This window comes from Vombatus ursinus, unplaced genomic scaffold, assembly GCF_900497805.2.
Source record: "Vombatus ursinus unplaced genomic scaffold, bare-nosed wombat genome assembly UNPS02000580.1, whole genome shotgun sequence".
In the NCBI taxonomy this organism is placed as follows: domain Eukaryota; kingdom Metazoa; phylum Chordata; class Mammalia; order Diprotodontia; family Vombatidae; genus Vombatus; species Vombatus ursinus.
The window spans coordinates 4,080,244-4,099,190 of record NW_020940358.1 but is presented as its reverse complement, the minus strand read 5'-3'; the positions used below and the strand labels follow the sequence as shown (position 1 = coordinate 4,099,190).

The 18,947-nt window shown below is 42.3% G+C and overlaps 1 protein-coding gene across 1 annotated transcript; it reads left to right on the top strand.

The window, feature by feature from the left end:
• The first annotated feature begins 1,347 nt into the window (after nt 1-1,347).
• Nucleotides 1,348-2,941, top strand: ABHD16B (abhydrolase domain containing 16B). Its single transcript, XM_027847736.1, is given in 3 exon segments — nt 1,348-1,420; nt 1,423-2,385; nt 2,388-2,941. Coding segments are annotated over 3 exon segments (1,467 nt in total). The 3' UTR covers nt 2,819-2,941.
• Nucleotides 2,942-18,947: the final 16,006 nt, after the last annotated feature.

The following is an 18,947-nucleotide window of genomic DNA, read 5'->3' as shown; positions in this document are numbered from 1 at the left end:
GATTCTGTGATTCTGGAAGCTGCTGTCCAGGGGAAAGTAAAATTTCAGAGCTCTCCCTCTAGTGTGCCCATCACACTAGCAAAAGAGGGAAGCAAGAGAGTTAAGTTCATAGAAGGGGTTCTTTTTTTGTGTCAGGGATACCTTGGGCAGCCTGGTGACATCTATGGACTCCTACTCAGAATGATGTTTTTAAATGTGTAAAATAAAGCACATCAGATTACAAAGTAAACCAATTATATTGAAATGCAGTTATCAAAATATTTTTTAAAAAAATAAGTTCATATACCCCAGTTAAACTGTGAGGGATCATAAGGCCATACAATCATGAGCTGGAAGAAACCTTAAAGATTATATTCTCCAACCCCTCCAGTTTTGCAGAGGAAGTTGAGATCCCAAGAGGGGAAGTGACTTGTCCAAGGTAACACACATAGTTCAAATTCTAACCAAGTTTCCAACTCTAAATCCCAGGACTCAGGGGCCTCTATACACACCCTTCTCTACACCTAACACTCATATGACCCACAGTCTGGGGTAGAAGATCATAGGTTCATAGATTTAGAGCTGCAAGGAACCTTAGAGGACATAATTTTACAGATGAGGAAACTGAGGCCCAAAAAAGTTAAGTGACTAACCCAAGGTCACACAACTATTACATGTCTGAGGCTGGATTCAAATTCTGTTCCTCTTGACTCTAAGTCAGAACTCTATCTAAAACATCAGCTGCCTCTTTTCTGCATGATTTGACATTTCCTTTTCTAGCTTATTACAGATGAGGAAACTGAGGCAAACAGAGTCGAGTGACTTGCCCATGGTCACACAACTAGTAAGTGGGGGGTGGGACATATTTGAACTCAGGTCCTCCTGGATCCAGGGCAAGCACTCTATTCACTGCATGACCTAGATGTCCTGAGATTTTAAGTTAGAAGTGTTAAATGTTTTGAAGAAGCAAGATGTGGCCAGTCCCCAAACCTTTAAGAACTCATGACCCAGAGCTTCTCATGGTTCCTTTCTTTTTTTCTTTGTTTTAACCAGTTCTGGACCAATGCTAATTCACAAAGCAGACCACTACCATCGTCATCCCTTGGCTGGCCTTCAGAGTCCTGGACTGATGACTTAGTCAGCACAAGTCATAAAGGCAGCCCCTATAAGGGGATTGAGAAGGTCAGGCAGGCTCAGAGCTGCATCTACTCTAAGATGGGGGAGAACGGGAAAGAATGGAAACCACAGAAGCCGACCAGCCATTCAACTGCTTCTTCCAGGGTGATGCCTGACATTTGACGGTCCCTCGGGGCTTCTATAGACTCCTCTTCTGCCTCCTCAAACCTCCCTAGCCCTAGTACTTGCCCCATGCCATCCCTCACCTCATCCCTATCCCTACCCCGCTCTGGAAGCCCCTGTCCATTGCTTCTTAGGTGTGTTAACTCTTCGCAAAGGCACTTGGGCACGTGTTTAAAACTTTAATTGACGAAAATTACAATGATTTCAGGAGCTGGCCGGTGGACTTTCGCTGAGATGAGGTAAGCACCCAAAGCAACGGCCACCCGGCACTGAGTAGGGCTGAGGCTGCTGAGGGTGTATTGTTGATGCAGGCTACTCCACAAGGCAGCCCCAGTGGCTCCCAGACCCATTTCCTGAACCAGATTAGAGACCTGCCCCGGCAGCTGGCCAGTTACGCTCTGGCACACTCGTTAGGCCGCTGGCTCGTCTATCCCAGGTCCATGTTCATCACTACCAAAGCGCTGCTGCCGATGCTGCTCGAGGGCCAAGCTCTCCTACTGGACAAGTATAAAGGCCAGCGGGCTAAGCTGAAGGCTTGTGACGGCAACGAAATTGACACCATGTTCCTGGACCGACGTCAGCAGCCTGGCAGCCGGGACCGCGGCCTGCACCTAGTCATCTGCTGCGAGGGCAACGCAGGCTTCTATGAGATGGGCTGTCTTGCGGCGCCGCTGGAGGCTGGCTACTCGGTCCTGGGCTGGAACCACCCAGGTTTCGCTGGGAGCAGCGGTGATCCCTCACCACAGAACGACGCCAATGCCATGGATGTGGTAGTCAAATACGCTTTGCACAGATTGAACTTTCTACCTGAGCGAGTTGTGATCTATGACTGGTCCATCGGCACTTTCACGGCTACGTGGGCCACCATGACTTACCCACAGCTGGGCGCGCTGGTGCTAGACGCTCCCTTTGACGATCTCATGCCGCTGACCCTGCGAGTGCTACCTACATTTTGCAAGGGATTGGTAGAACGCACTGTGCGGGAGCATTTTAACCTCAACGTGGCAGAGCAACTTTGCTGTTATGCAGGGCCTGTGCTGCTCATCCGCCGCACGCTGGATGAAGTGGTCAACACTGAGGCTCTCTCCTCGGAGAACAACGACGATCAGGCCCCCGCTCTATCGACTTGGAGGGCAACCGAGGCAACTACCTGCTACTGAAGTTGTTAAAATACCGCTACCCCAGAGTGATGACGGATGAAACTCTGGAGGCTGTGAAACACTGGCTGCAGGCGGCTAGCCCGGAGCAAGAGGCTGCCGTGTGCCAGAAATATTGTGTGGATGGCAAATGGTGTTTGACTATATTGCAGAACTATAAGACTAAGAACAATAAGTCCAGAAAGAAATTAAGGTGGAAGAATCAAAGCACCTCCCCAAATCCCCACAGCCCAGACTTCCCCTGGAGGGTGGGTGAGGACCTGTCCTCTCTCCAACAAAAGAGACTTGCAATATTCCTGGCTCAGAAATACATGAAGAACGTTGAGGCCACTCACTGCTGCCCACTGGGTCCTGAGGACTTCCAGTTGCCATGGATATTGTAGAGCTGGATTGGGTCAGGGGAAAGGTGGAAGGGGAGAGGGAGCTGAAATGGAGACCAGAAGGGACTGAGCTTTTCTCTCCACTACAACTGGCCTGCTCTAGGCTCCAGTCCTGTCCTGTCTCATCCTGCCCCTCTTCTGGGTGCCAGTAAAACTGCCTCTCCAGGTGTGAGGCCCCAAAGAGTTCTTTCTTTGGAGGTGAGGGGGTGGGATGGGAGGGAATGACCATAACACCATTCTGGTATATAATGGACAAAACCTTTGCCCTGGGAGACAAGAGACTTGGGGTCAATTCATAACTTGATCTTGCCCTCTCTGGGCCTCGTTTTCCTCATCTGAAAAATAGGGGTGGGTTTGATTAGAAATATAGGTTCCATTTCATTGAAATATTCATTTCAACATTCTACAAGCATTTATTAAGTTTCTGTGTGCAGAGTATTATACTAAACACTTGGGAGAGATATAACATGTAGATAATATGACGACCCTACCTTCATAGAGCTAAGACTAACAGAGGGATAAAAATTAATACAGATAACTATAGTACACACTAATACATGACAAGTTGTTGTTTTTTTTTTCTTTTTTTAAAGAAAAGTGCTAAGCAAAGTGCTATGTGAGGTCCTAGGAGAAAAAATTCGTGACTAGCAGGAGGATCAGGGAAGGCTTCACAGAGCAGGTAGCATTTGAAAAATAACTTTAAAGGATGGGCAGAAAACCAGTAGGTGAGAGGAAGGGTATTTCAGGCAAAGGGAAATCATATAGAAAAGATATGAAGAGGGAAGAGTAGTCCAGCTTGAATTATAGAGATTATGGAAGGGAGTAATTATGAGATAAGGCTGGAAATACAGGGCAGTAACAAATTAGAGGGGGCCTTGAAAGTCAGTCAAAAAAGTTTGAATTTTTACTGAATTTGAAATTGACATAGACAATTTAAGCAAAGAGATGACACTACTAGATGTTTGGATAGGTGCAGAAAAAGATTAGACATTGGTATGAAGTGGATTGGAGTGGGTAGAAATGGAGGTAGGAAAATATGTTAGGAGGCTATTCTGCTGTAGAGAGGAAATAGAAAGGAGAATAGATCACAGATTTACAGTATAGCTGGAAGGAGTTTATGTAATATTCATGTAGTCCAATTTTCCCTTATTTTATAGATAAGGAAACAGAAGCCAAGAGATGTTAGGTGACTTACCTGAAGTAACACAGGTAGCAAATAAGAGAGCCTGGACTTGAACCCAGGTCCTCTGACTTCACATTCAACTCTTTGCATTATTCGTGGCATCTTAAAATCTACAATTGGCCCTTTGGCTTCTCTTATCCAAGTTTCTAGAGTTTAGTGAGTTCAACCCTGAGAGGAAAATCTTCCCAACTCCCAAGTCCCTTAAAATCTTTCAACTCTGGCCTTCCTGAGCCCTTTCTCTGTGATCAATTTAATCACCTTGCCACCTCAGTCAGTCTGCTGGCTTCTGAATGGGGAGATAGAATCAGCAAGACTTCTTTATGAGAGATGAGGCAAAAGAAAAAGTCAAGCTTCCACCATGGAGAAACTGGGTGAATGGACCTTTCTGGACATTCTTTGAGTCTGTGATTTGAAAGTTTGAGATACCAGTCAATTGAAGGACTTAGTACAATGCCTGGCACATAGTAGGTGCAAAATAAATCCTTATTGAGTGATTGGTTGACTGATTGAAGAAAATTCCAGATATTCTGGAGATGTCACCCCCTCATCACCAAGTTTTCCAGTGAAGATTAAGAGATACCTACCCCTTCCATGGAGCTCAACCAGAACCCTGACATAGCTGAAACAATCCCCTCTGGGCCACAAGTTCTGTCATGGTCTAGAGTATAGACACCCTGCCCAAAGCACTCATTCTTTTCTTTGGCATGTACTTTCCGAAGTGAAATGACTAATTCAACTGACTGGGTGATGGGTGCACGTAGGTGTATCCCTGGGGGTCCACTAAATGCTGGGCATTTCTCTGCTCTATAGCAAGAGACAAATAAGAAATTGCCTTGAAGCCTGAACTCCACACTAAAGCTTCCCTGTGATAATGCTGCCCCCTTGCCTCCAATAGAGGCACTACAACCAGGGTCTTTCTGGCCAATATGGTATAGAGTCCCATATTCTTGGAGAAGGCAGCCAAAGTATCTAAAGTAGGGACTATCAGCCTGAAGCAGGGAACCCTCAAATGATCTCCAAGCACAGTCCAAGGATGCCGGATCCACCTTCAGGAAGGGTATTGAATAAGCACAGATTTACTGTATGTCAGGCACAGTGCTAAGAGCCAAAGGAAAGACAGGGATGGAAGTGAATCACTCCCTGTCCAAGGTGAGCTCACAGATCTAGTAGAGGAGGCATTATGTGTGTACATAGGTGTGATACAATATAAATGTAACATAGGGTGCAAGATGAGGCACAAGACAATGCTGTGTGGAGCAGGAGTGGCATGGGAGTTGAGGAAAATGAAGAGAAGCTTTATAAACTTCCCAGCCACAATGAGCAAGCTCTGTGTTCCTGATATGTAGGTTCTAAGAAGCTACCTTCTGGAATACTGAGAGGAAGATTCAAAAAAAGAAAAACATGAGCCTAGAGAGTGAAGAGATTGGGCTTGACCTGTCTTCAGGAGATAAGTACCCTGGTGTGAGGTTGATAGACTGACCCTAGAGACCCTTTAGTGAAGAAGACAGGGCTTGAGCCTTTTCTTAAGGGAGGAGAATACAGGCAGGGGAGAAAAATCATTCATCTCAATTCCCAGGACTGCCCAGTGTCTCAGCTGGGAGAAAGAAACGAACATCTCAGACCAAGCTCACCATTATGACTGGCATCCCCTTTTTAACTCTGACTTACCTCTCTCCCCAGATGTTCCTTCAGGTATTTTATGCATACTGGCTAATTGATGGATGTTGAACTTGTCTCAGGCTTGGCGTTAGCTAGCTCCATGCCTTTGCTCATGCAGTTCACTCTGTCTGACAAGTTCGTTTTTCAGCAATACTGTAGAATAGTTACAGATCTAATTCAATAGTTCCAGATCTAATTCAACTTGACAAGTATTTATAAAGTGCCAACCACACACAAAATACTATGCATAGGTGCAAAGAATACAAAGATAATGTGAAAAAATAGTCCCAAGTAGTTAACAATCCTTTCTACTGGGGGTGGGGGAGAATACAGACTGGAAGCAGAAAAAACCCACACACATGATAATCTGAGGAAGAGAGAGAAAGTAGTAATACCTGGGGGTTATCGGGAAAGTCTTCCAATCAGAGATGGATGGCATGTGAGCTGAGCTATGAAGGAAGCTAGGGATTCTAAGAGACTGAAGTAAAGAAGGGAGAGAATTATAGACATAAAGGACAGCTTGTGCAAAGGTGTGGATATGGGAGATGGACTGTTAAGTTTGGTTAACAGTAAATAGGATAGTTTGGCTGGAACCTAGGATGTGTAAAGGTGAGTCAAATACTGGGATGATAAACTGGAGCCAGATTGTGGAGGGTTTTACATGCCAAACTGAGACATTTTGTATTTTATCCCAGAAGCAATAAATGGTCCTAAGCAGGGGAAACAGTTAGTCAGATTAGACTTCAAGAAAATTATTTTGGCAATAATATGGAGGATTAATTGGAGCTGGGAAGACAGCCTAATCAACAGGCTCCCTGATCAGACCTCTTTCCAACACTGATACTTTGCCTAGACATTATAATCATTCCCCAATGATTAGCCTTTTCCTACCTCTGTATTCTCCAAACTCCCCTCATCTTAGTGATTCTGAACCCCCTAGTCACTGATATACAAATCCTGTTCTCCATCCCCAACTGCCAACTCCCTTGTTCCCATCCCCCTGGAACTTACCCTTCTCCCAATGTCCCACTCAACATCTGCCTGACCCTTCTATTCATCCTAAACCTTTTCCTTTTGCACCCCTTCCATCTTGACACTCAAAAACTGGCACCCTCCTGAGAACTCTGCATCTCTAACCACCCTTTCCAATACTAGTTGTACTTTCATTTGTAATTCTACCTTGTTCCTCTTCTGCCACACAAACACCATTCATGGTGGAGGAGTCAGAACATTCCTTACTCTCTATTGCCATTTCCAGACTCCTTTCCTACGGCCATCATAGCAACATTTCCTTTGAAGTTATGCTGTGCAAATTTGCACAACCAATCCATATCTTGCTGGCCATTTTCTCTCACCTTGCAAGACATTTAATGCCCTTTTCTTCCTCAATGAGTTCAGTGCCTGAACCAGTCTTCCTGCCTCAACTCCGGTCCTCATGCATCTTCATGCCCATATACATATTGATACCTCCTCAAATATCCTAATATTCTAGTTCCTCAATCTCCTCAATTCCCATGACCTCAGCTACACACAGAGATGGTCAGATGTTTGATCTTGCCATCATCCACAACTGTTCTACTTAACATGTTCACGAACTCCAAAATTTCTTTATGTGTTTATAATCTTTTGTAATTCCATGTTTGTTTTTGTTTAGTTGTTTTTGTCATGTTCAACTCTTCATGACCTCATTTGGGGTTTTCTTGGCAAAGATACTGAAGTGGTTTGTCATTTCCTCCTTCAATTCATTTTACAGATGAGGAAATGGAGGCAAATGGAGTTAAGTGACTTGCCCAAGGTCACTCAGCTAGTAAGTGTCTGAGGGTGAATTTGAACTCAGGTTTTCCTGATTCTAGGCCTGGCACTCTATCCATTGCACCACCTAGCTGCCCATTCCATCTTTACCTATGTCTTGACCACCTAACCCTATTCTTCATCCTTACTGTGGTTCCCCCCTCTTACTCTCAAGCTGTCACTTCTGCATTGAATGAATTCTCTTCCCTTCCCCACCTTGAGTGACTCAGTTCAATGCTACACTATGTTCTATTCTCCAATCCCTTGCCCACTTAAGCCTTGTCAAACCTCAATTTTGGATTACTCCCGTCATCTACCCTATTCACTCCAATTCACATACTGCTGAACAAGGCTGGAGTAAATCACAAAACTCTGCTAATAGTGATGACCACTAAAAATTTATATTACATAATCTCAACTAAACCCTCATGGTAGCAAGGCAATCCTTTTATACACCCCTAATCAATTCAATATCCCACTCATCACAGTGGCTATTCCAAATGTTTTCATCCCTCCTCAAGCCACTCACTGTACGTAACCTCCTCCCAGACTCTCAGCTGAGGTGGGCTTATACTTCATCAAAAAAAAAAATTTGAGGCAATTTGATGAACTGTCTTCTTCCTTCCTCTTCATCTCATATCACTCAGATCTATCTTCCCCTACTATCTCCTCTGTAACTCCTTTCTCACATGAAGAGGTAGTACTTCTTGCTTCTCTAAAGGTACTCTTAATCACATTCCCTCCCCCCCTTCTCTAGCAAATTGCTCCCACCATCACACCAATTCCCTAATCTCCAATTTTCTCCTATCTGTTGGCTCTTTTTCTGATGCCTACAAACATTATGACTTAATAGCATTCTTTTTTTTTTTTTGACTAGGCAATGGGGTTAAGTGACTTGCCCAGGGTCACATAGCTAGTAAGTGTTATGTGTCTGAGGTTGGATTTGAACTCAGGTCCTCCTGAATCCAGGGCTGGTGCTCTATCCACTGTGCCACCTAGCTGCTCCAATTAATAGCACTCTTTAAAAACTCAATTCTATCATCCCCACCAGCTAGTCTATATCTCTCCTTCCCTTTTCAAGCTAACTCTTTTCAAAAGCTACCTACACTAGATGTCCTTGCTTTCTCTTTCCTCTCTTCTTAGCCCCCTGCAATCTGACTTTTTAACTTCATCATTCAATTGAAACTGCCATCTCCAAAGTCACCAATGATCTCATAAATGCCAAATGTAATGACCTCTCCTCAATCCATTCAGATCTTGACTTCTCTGTAGCATTCAATACCAATGACCACCTTATCCTCCTATGTACCCCTTCCTCTCTAGATTTTTTCAATTCTCTTCTTTCTTGGTTTTCCTACCTATCTGACTGTTCTTCAGTTTCTTTCGTTGAATCTTCATCCATGCCGTATCCACTATCTGTGAGTATCCCCAAAGGCTCTATGCTGAGTCTTCTCTCTTTCCTTTATAACATATTTCATTTGGTAATCCCATCAGCTACCACATGCACAATTATTTCTGTGCAGATGATTCTCAGATCTATGTTATCCAGCCCTAGTTTCTCTCCTGAGCTCCAGTCCCACGTCACCAATTGCCTTTTGGATATCTTGAACAGGATGTCTCATAAGCACCTCAAACTCAACATGTCCAAAAAATGCATAATCTTTTTCTCCCAAACCTCACATCTTTCCAACTTTCTTAACAATGTCCATGATACCACCATTCACCTAGTCAGAAAGGTTCACAACCTCAGTGTTATCCTCAACTCCTTACTATTACTCACCGCACATATCTAATCTGTCTTCAAATCTTGTTTCTCCTTTCACATCTCTCATGCGTGAGAATATGCCTCCTTCTCTCTACTCATACAGCCCTGATCACCTCTCATCTTGACTATTGCAAAAGTTTTCTGATTGGTCTCCCAGCTTCATGTGATTTCCCATTGCAATTCATCCTCCACTCAGCTGCTACGTGGAAGGCAGCATTCCTAATACTCAGGTCTGATCATGTCACCTCCTCCACTCAACAACATCAAATATAAAGTGCTCTGTTCGGTATTTAAGGTTCTTCAAGTATGGCATATTACTACCTTTTCAGTCTTTTTTTGGGGAAAAAAAGTTAGGTGGCATCCTAGATAGAGTGTTGCACCTGAAGTTAGGAAGCTCCAAATTCAAATGTGACACTTACTAGCTGTGTTGTTATCCTGGACAAGTCATTTAACCTCTGTCTATCTTAGTTTCCTCACTTGTAAAATGGGAAGAATAGTAACACCTACTTCCTAGGGTTGTTCTGAAGATAAAATTAAATATTTGTAAAGTGCTTTAAAAACCTTCAAGAGCTGTATAAATGCTAGTTATTGTTATTACACTTTATTTTTTATTATGCTTTTTTACTCCTTTCTCCTTTCTGTCTTCCTAAGTTTGCTATTACTGTCGAAGGCACCATCATCATTCTCATCACTGCAACCTTGACTTTTCGCTCTCTTTTATCTCCTCCCTCACATCCAGTTGTCAAGTTCTCACCTTTCCACACTCATAAAATCTTTTATATATTCCCCTTTCTCTCTTCTGATGCTGCAGCCACCCTAGTGCAGGCCCTCATCATTCCACACCTGGCCCACTTCAAGAGTTTGCTGGTTGGTATCCTTGCCTCAAGACTCTCCTCTTTCTTCCATTCAGCTATCAAAATGATGTTCCTAAAGTTTGGTCTGACCATATCATACCCTTTTCAGTCTATTATAGTATCTCCCTACTACCTCCAGGGTCAAATATAAAATCCTCTATTTGGCTTTTTAAAGCCTTTCATTACCTGGTCTTTCCTACCTTTCTAGTCTTTTTATGATTTACTCCCTTCTACTCATTCTATAATTCAGCTTCTTTGGTGTCTTTGTGGTTCCTCACACAATGCCCCATCTCCTGATTCTATGCCTTTGTACCATCTGTAGCCCATGCCTGGAAAGCTCTGCCTCTTCACTTCTGCCTCTTAGCTTCCCTGGCTTTCTTTAAGATTTAGTGGTTCACTTGTGGAAGTGAATGTTGGAAACGAAAAATAAATAAATAAATAAATAAATGTTTAATATTAAAAAAGGACTTAGTGGTTCAAACTCCACCTTTTGCAGGAGGGATTTCTTTTCTTTTCTTTTCTTTTTTTTCTGCTAGGCAATGGGGTTAAGTGACTTGCCCAAGGTCACACAGCTAGTAAGTGTTATATGTCTGAGATGGATTTGAACTCAGATCCTCCTGACCGTAGGGCTCATGCTCTATCAACTGCACCACCTAGTTGCCCCGAAGGAGGGCTTTCTTGATCCCCCTACTGCTAGTGCCTTTCCTCTGAGATTATCTCCCATACTTTCTCTAAATATCTTGTATGTACATAGTTATATCATTTGTCTTTTCCATTACAATGTGAGCTCCTTGAGGGCAAAGACAGTGTTTTTGCCTTTGCTTGTATTTCCAGTGCCTATCATAGCAGTAAATGAATAATAAAATCTTTTTGATAATACAGTGTTGCTCATGACAGGTGATGAGGGTAAGGAAGGAAGTAATTTTTAAGCATCTACTACTGTGTGCCAGAAACTTTGCTAAGCACTTTACAAATATTATCTCACAGCAATCCTTTGACATAGGTGTTATTATCATCCCCATTCTACAGTTGAGACAGAGAGAAGTTAAATGACTTCTCCAAGGTAATACCACTCATGTCTAAGGCTGGATTTGAACTCAGGTCTTCCTGACTGGAGGTCCAAACCTCTATATATTGTACTATCTAGCTTTCTCTAATGAGGACCTGAACTTGGGTTGGTAGCCTTGTGAGTGGGGAGAAAGGGATGAAGAGTTGGTAACTGATTGGACACAGGAATGAAGGAGACGGAAGTGTCAGGGATGACCCTGAGACTGCGAACATGCTTAACTGAAGTAAGGAAAAACACTCAACTAAAATGGGGGAGATAAATGACTTCTCTTTTGGATATGTTAAGTTTGATATGCCTGTGGAATTTGCCTTTTTAAATGTCTAACAAATAATTGGTAGGGCAATATATCTAGAAAAATAGACCTAGGATTCATTTCCAAAAAGGTGATGATCAAACTCATTACAACTGATGAGCTCACCAAGAGATAAGGAATGGAGAGAGAAGAGGCCCAGGACAAAGCCTTGGGGTATGACAAAGGAGACTAAGAATAGATTAGATAGGTAGAAAGAGAACCAGAATGGAACAGGGGCCTTCTTCCCAGTCCAGAGGTGAAATGGTCATGTGTTTAGAGGATGAAGAGAAAGTTAGAGCCTATCGAACCCTGAAAGAACATTGGAGTAGGAGTCAAAGAGAGGAGTTGGGTTCTAGTCCTGGATCTGATGCTAATTCTCTGTGTGCAGCTTTGGGGAAGGGACTTCACCTTTTGAGAATGTATATATCCTACTCCATAGACTGCAGGAATTGGGCTAGATCATCCCCAACAGCTTTTACAACCCTAAACTTCTTCACAACCAAGGCCATGAACACTGAAATGTCTTTCTCTGACCGTAATCTCCTTCCTATTGCTTCATACTCTGCCTGAAACTACTCTTGGCCCTACAAGAAATGTCCAGAAGCTCATTTCCTCCTTGTTCTTGCTATACTTCCTTACCTTCACAATCTTGGCCATATATAGTCAGTGATTTTGAAAACATTGCCCTCCACTTTTTTTTCCTTTTCTTTTCTTTTATAATTTATTTATTTATTTTTAGTTTTCAGTAGTCACTTCCATAAGATTTTGGTTTTAAATTTCTCCCCCTTTCTCTCCCCCTCCCTCCCCAAGACAGTGTGCAATCTGATATAGGCTTTACTAATACATTCATATTAAGCATATTTTCACGTTAGTCATGATGTAAAGAATTAGAACTAATGGGAGGAACCATGAGAATGAAGAAACAAAACAAAACAACAAAAGGAAAGGAGAGCAAATAGTTTGCTTCCATCTGCATTCAGACTCCCAAGTTCTTTCTCTGGATGTGGGTAGCATTTTACATCGTGAGTCTTTTGGAGTTGTCTTAGATCCTTGCATTGCTGAGAAGAGCTAAGTCTATCAAAGTCAGTCATCAAACAATGTGGCTGTTACCTGTGTACAATGTTCTCCTGGTTCTGCTTATTTCACTCTGCATCAGGTCATATAAGTTTTTCCTATTTTTTCTGAAGTCTACCTGCTTATCTGCCCTCCATTCTTGAATTCTAACCTATTTTGTCTTCAGCCCTTCCATTTTGCACTACAAATTCAAGTTATCTAACATTAACTGTGACCATTGCAGTCAGTTAGTCAATAACCTTAATTTAAGTGCCTACTAAGTGTCAGGGACTGTGCTGAGCACTAAAGGGATACAAAAAGACAAAAGTAAGTCCTTAATCTCAAGGAGCTCACAATCTAATAGGGGAGATGACAAGCAAACAACTATGTACAAATAAGCCAAATACAGGAAAAATAGGAAATAATTAAAAGAGGGAAGGCTCTTGAATTAAGAGGGGTTGGGGAATGCTTCCTGTAGAAGATGAGATTTTAATTGGGACTTGAAGGAATCCAGGGAAGTCAGGAGGCAGAGTTGAAGAGGTAACACATTCCAGGCATGGGAGACAACCAGAGAAAATGCTCAGAGCCAAGAGAAGGAAAGTCTTGTTCAAGGAACAAGACACCAATGTCACTATATCACAACTATATTCATCTCTGCTTGACTCCCTATAGCATTTCTCATAATAAATGCTCCAGACCTTCTTTTTCTCCTCAGACCTCCAATTCCACTCCCATCCATAAGAAGACTGTAGTCATACATTAGGAATCAAAGGATTTAGAGCTTAGAGATCATCTGGTACAGCCCTCTAGTTTAAAAATAAAAAGACTTTATTGATGCCTTTTGCCTTTATATCACAGTTATTTCTGGCAGTGCCATAACTAGGAATTGTTGCACCTGGGCCAGTCACTCCAAACTTGCACCTCCAGCAAAGGGCATAAAAGAAGCCCTCCTTTATTTGAAGGGAGACTTGGTGCCACTCTGCAGAGGAAGACAGAGATGCCAGGATACCACAAAGCTACTGCTGTTCATCCCCAATTAGATAGCTTCCTATTTGAACCTACCCTAGCACCTAATTTTCAGGAATAATTAGATTTTTCTTCCCAGTTGGCATCTCCAAAGTAAAATTAGTAGGGGATAGGAAGATGGAGTGGTAACTTCTACAGCAAACGGATGCCTTTAGGAAGGAGCCTGAAAGAGGGATTGAAGCCAACTCTTTCAAAATTTTCAAAGTATCATCTTAGGGCTGGAAGGAACCTCACGACTCATATGATCATAGATTTACAACTGAATGGGATCTTAGAGGCCATCCAGTCCAAGCTTAGGAAACTGAGGTGCAAAGAACTTAGGTGATTTGTCCTAGGTTATTCAGGGAATATAGTTATTTAATCCAACTCCTTAATTTTACACAGAAGGAAAAGGAGGCACCAACAAAGTGAAATGACTTGCCCAAGACAGAGAGGAAGCTTTATTAATTCACTTCCTACTGAAATGGAGGCGGCTACAAGTAGAATTAAGTGGGGCCCAAATCTCATAGACTTACAAACTATAGGAACTAGAAAGGACTTTAGAGATCTCCTTTTTCAGCCCTCACATTTTACCGCAAAAGAAACAGAAACCTTGAGTTAGTGCCACATACGTCATCTGCTCTAAGAAAAATGGGGTGGCTATGCTTCAGGAACATCAAGGCAAGGGAAGGAACCTTGACTTCTGGGGCTGCCTCTTCTCCCCCCATCCCTGCGAACTTTTTTTTTCCTTCAAAGCTTATTTTTCCCTCAAAGGTGTTTAAAGTTTCCTGTAGACATAGGGACATCAGCCCTATCCTGCCATACCTGACCCTTCTGTTACGCTTTCTGGGATTCTTTTCATATTGTTAACAAATTGACCAGAAAGTGGCTCCTGTTCTATAATTCAGGAGAAGCTGCTAATCAAAGGCTCTTCAGTCCTTCTAAGCACTCCTTTGCCCCAAACTCCCCCACCCCATCCTCACATTCTCCTGGAGAGTTTAAGCAGCTTGGAAGGTCAAAGAGAATTCTTGGGGTATTTCCAGGAAATCATATCTCCCTTACTTACCTTTCCTTTTCTGAAATCCCTCCTCCACATTCTCTCTCCCACTACAGACTATGCTGAAAGACTGAAGAGAGCTCCTAAGTCAGGGGAATCATTTCTGGAATGGGGTGCATTTTCTTGGTGTGTCTTCCCTCCCTCACAGAGAAGCCTTCATTGATAACACTAAGAAAACCAAGTTCAGAAAAGTAAAGTGACTTGCCCACCATCATACAAATAGAGTCAAGATTTGAACTCAGATCATTCGAATTCAAATTCAACATTCTTTCCACTGCCCCACACTGCCTACCATCTTGGAGCACCTTTTGACATCTCCTCAACTTACAGGATATGTTATGTTCCTCAAACAAGGTTCAAGCTAGGTACTCCAGGTTCTAGGTACTCTTTGGGTCCACATCTACTTAAACTTATACTCCATGAGTCCCTATTGATGGGTTCAACTTTAAACAAAAAAACGTGATTAGCTCAAAACAAAGAGAGCTGATAACATAGGAATGAAAAGTTATTGGGTAGAGCACCTCAAGATGGGATCTCTCCATCTGGAGGAGCTAATGACTTTGCTTCTGTCATGATAACATGTAAGGGAAATGCCCTGGAGGGGCTGTGGTGCATGTGTAGACATTTTGTAACTGGTTTTGGTCTGATAATCACATGGTGAAGAGAAGGCTCGTTAACTGGATGTGGAAGTATTCAAAAGTCCTAAGTCAACTTTCTCCATGCCTCTCTTGCCTAAGTCCTTTCTGCTGCTGTTTATAGTTGGAATCCTTTGCTGAAAGTGTTCATTGAGAGAAAATGCTATAAGGGTAAGAAGTCTTGGGACTTTCTTCTCATCAAGGGGCAATCCTTAGTCCTTGGCCTCTGTGTTTGCTCTTTTCCCTTCTAGATGAAGGGATTGGAATCTGACCTTATGTTTCCAAAAGTCCGGAGAGTGAACCACAGCAACCTGGGAGTCAGATTCCAGGTCAGGTTTTGAAGCCAGCCCAGCATTGATGGTCAAGGAGTAAACTTCAGGAGTAACCTTCTGGAGTCAGGCCAGTGGAAGCTGAGATGAGGACTCATCTAGCAGTCATGCTGCATCTGGACATGAACTTGATGGTGGGATTGGTGTTATGTAGGAATTGAGCCAGGTTTTGAGCTTATTTCTTTCCAGAAACAGAAGTAGTATAGTGGAGGATATACCTCTGAGGTGTTGGGGGAAGTGCATGTTTATTCTTGCTGTATCTTTGAAGAACATATCCCTTTGTAAAAGCTAATCAATGTTAAGTGGTTAAATGGAATTGGGGCACTATACACTAAGCAGTTAATAGTGGGGGAAACACCCCTGATAGAGGCTTTAGTCAATGTCAGAAGAGGAGAGAATCCCAACTCCTTTGGGTGCTCTAGAACCCCAAGAGGCCGAGATAGCTTGCCTAGCTCTAGAAAAGCAAGCCAGAGTGTACAAGCTACATAACAAGAAATTATTTCCCTGGGGCATGTTCTCCTGGAAATGTACACAACATCAGCAGGAAGAAAGGACATACGTAGGGAACAGGGCACGTATGGAAAGGTAATTCCTTCTTTTCATGCTATAAGGCCAACAATACATTCTTGTCAGGTCTGTTCCCTACCATTCTTCATTGGATACGCTGTCTTTGCCAGAAGCTGCTACACTAATAAATAGTCTTTGTCAGATGCTGCCAGGTACAGCCTCATTGGGCATATGATTGTAAAGTGTATCTCTGCTTCCAGCATCAGGCTGCAACTGAAGTCCTTGGATGTAGTACTATTTCTTCCACAGTCAGTCAGTCAATAAACATTTATTAAGTGCCTACTATATGCCAAGCATTGTGCTAAGGGATTCCTTATGTGAAGAGCAGACTCTGCCATGCTGTTTTAATTTAAAACTCTCAAGGCTTTTTATAGTTCTTTTAGAAAAGCAGAAGCCCTCAGCCAGGAGCTAACAACAGTCTTCCCTAGAGGGAAAAACCTTTCCAGCTCTTTTTTTTTTTTAATTTAAGGAATGGCTTCTCTGTTCCTGAAAAGTCTTAATCTAGTACAATCTTTCATCTCCAGCCAAAGATTATTTGACGTAGGCACCAAGCTCTTTAGGGAGCAGGGTCCCCCCAGAAGTGGTCAGATGCGTCTATTTTTATTTATTTATTTTTTTGTTTTTAGGCAATTGGGGTTAAGTGACTTGCTCAGGGTCACACAGTTAGTAAGTGTCAAGTGTTTGGTCTGAGGCCAGATTTGAACTCAGGTCCTCTTGACTTCAGGGCTGATGCTCTATCCACTGCACCACCTAGCTGCCCCAGACGCTTCTATTTTTCACACTATACTTCCTGGTTCAGAGCTAAGGTCAGATAATCATCCTGGCAGTAAGTTCTGGGACAAAGAGGATGAGGCTAAAAATGGGAGGCAAGGCTTCAGAATTCCTGAGACTCCAGCCTTGACTATTATAAGGCAGGACCAGTGACTCATTCACCATCTGCCCTGCAGCCTACAAAGGCCTGCCCCCTTGGCTTTCTTTCTCTTGTACTGACTGGAAACTGCCCAGGCAGAAGATAATTTTTCTGGTCACTGCACCTTACTCCTTCATCCCCACGTATATCAGTCCCACCAAGGGGTATACTGGTAAATATTTTAAAATTGGCTCTGAAAAAAAAAAAGCAGGATAAACTTTTAAGTTTAATGTGCATTATTAACATTTTATCCATCACTTTCTGAAGCCTAGACAATCCACAAAACAATAAGTTAAGCCCTTATTTGTAGCATTTTGCCAATTTTTGAAGTGTAAATGCTCACTTTAAAATTTAACAATCCATTCTTCTCACTGACTCCAGCCCACCTATGTTCCAATCCCACTATACCTGACCCTTCCATTATGCCTCCTGGGATTCTCTTATATTGTTAACAAATTGACCTTCATGTAAGGACCTCCCTCTAGAAATTACTTTTTTAAAATTAAATTTTATTTTTTTTCACTCAGCAAAAATCTGCTTTCTCTCCCCTTCACTCCACTCAATTGAGAATGAAAGAAAAAAAAAACCAAACTTTTCTATAAACAAGTATAGTCAAGTGAAACAAATTTATGAACTGGCCATGCCATATGTGTGTATGTTTGCACATATATGCCATATGTCTCATTCTGCACTGAGACATAGTCACCTCTCTATCAGGAGATGGGTACATGTTGAACAGGCTAGTGATTATGCTGATCAGAGTTCTAAAGTCTTTCAAAATTGTTTTATCTTTATCCTATTTTTGTCATTGTATAAATTATTCTCTTGGTTCTGTTCCCTTCACCCTTTATCCATTATACTAGCCTTCCCAGGTTTCATCTCCGTCATCATTTCTCATAACACAATAGTATCCCATCACATTCATATAATATAAGTTGTTCAGCCATTCTCCAATTAATGGGGACCCACTCAGATCCTCATTTTTTTGCCACCTCAACAAAAGCTATAAGTATTATTATGTATCTTTAGTAAAGAGTTTGTTTTGCTTAGGACCAATCTCCTTCTTTAATCTACCTTCCCTCTAACTTCCCCTTCTCCCTTTTCCCTTCTCCCTTTGTCTCCTTTTCCCCTATTGAATGAAATGTATTTCTGTACCCAACTGTGGGGGGGGGGGGGTGAGTGTGTTTTTCCCTTCTTTGACCAGTTTGCATGAGAGTAATGTTCAAGTGTTAACCATTCTCTGACCCCCTCCTCCTTATTTGTTTAGATTTCTACTTTTGAACCCTAATTATGTGAGATCATTTCCCCTAACCTTCCTTCCTCTTTCCCACCACTCCAGTTATTTCTCTTCCCCTTCCTTTCCATTCTTCTCTTATGATCATGAAGACATAATTGAACTGCTCCCAGGACTTCTGTCTAATTAGACTCTCTCTATGACCCCTGATGATAATGGGTTTCAGATCATGTATCATCTTTCCATATTAGAATGTAGGCAGTTTATATTTGTTTACCAAGGGTGGGGAACCTTCAGCCTTGAGGCCACATGTGGCCTTTGATAGTTAAGTGTGGTCTTTTGACTGAATCCAAATTTTACAGAACAAATTTACAGAAAATTTGGATTCAATCAAAAGGCCACACTTAAGTATCTAAGCCACATGTGGCCTCCTGGCTGAAGGTTACCCACCCCTAGTTTAGTCACTTAAAGATTGTTCATTTATGTTTACCTTTTTGTGTTCTCTTAACTCCTGTGTTTGAACTGTGCGTTATGCACCTCTGGTCTTTTCACCAGGAATTCTTGGAAGTCTTCTATTTCATTAAAGATCTATTTTCTACTGTATAAGATTATACTCAGCATTTTTTGATAATTTGTCCTTGATTGTAAGTCTATATCCTTTGTCTTCTGGAACATTATATTCCAAGCTCTCTGCTCATTTATAATGGCTGCTAAATCATGTATGATCCT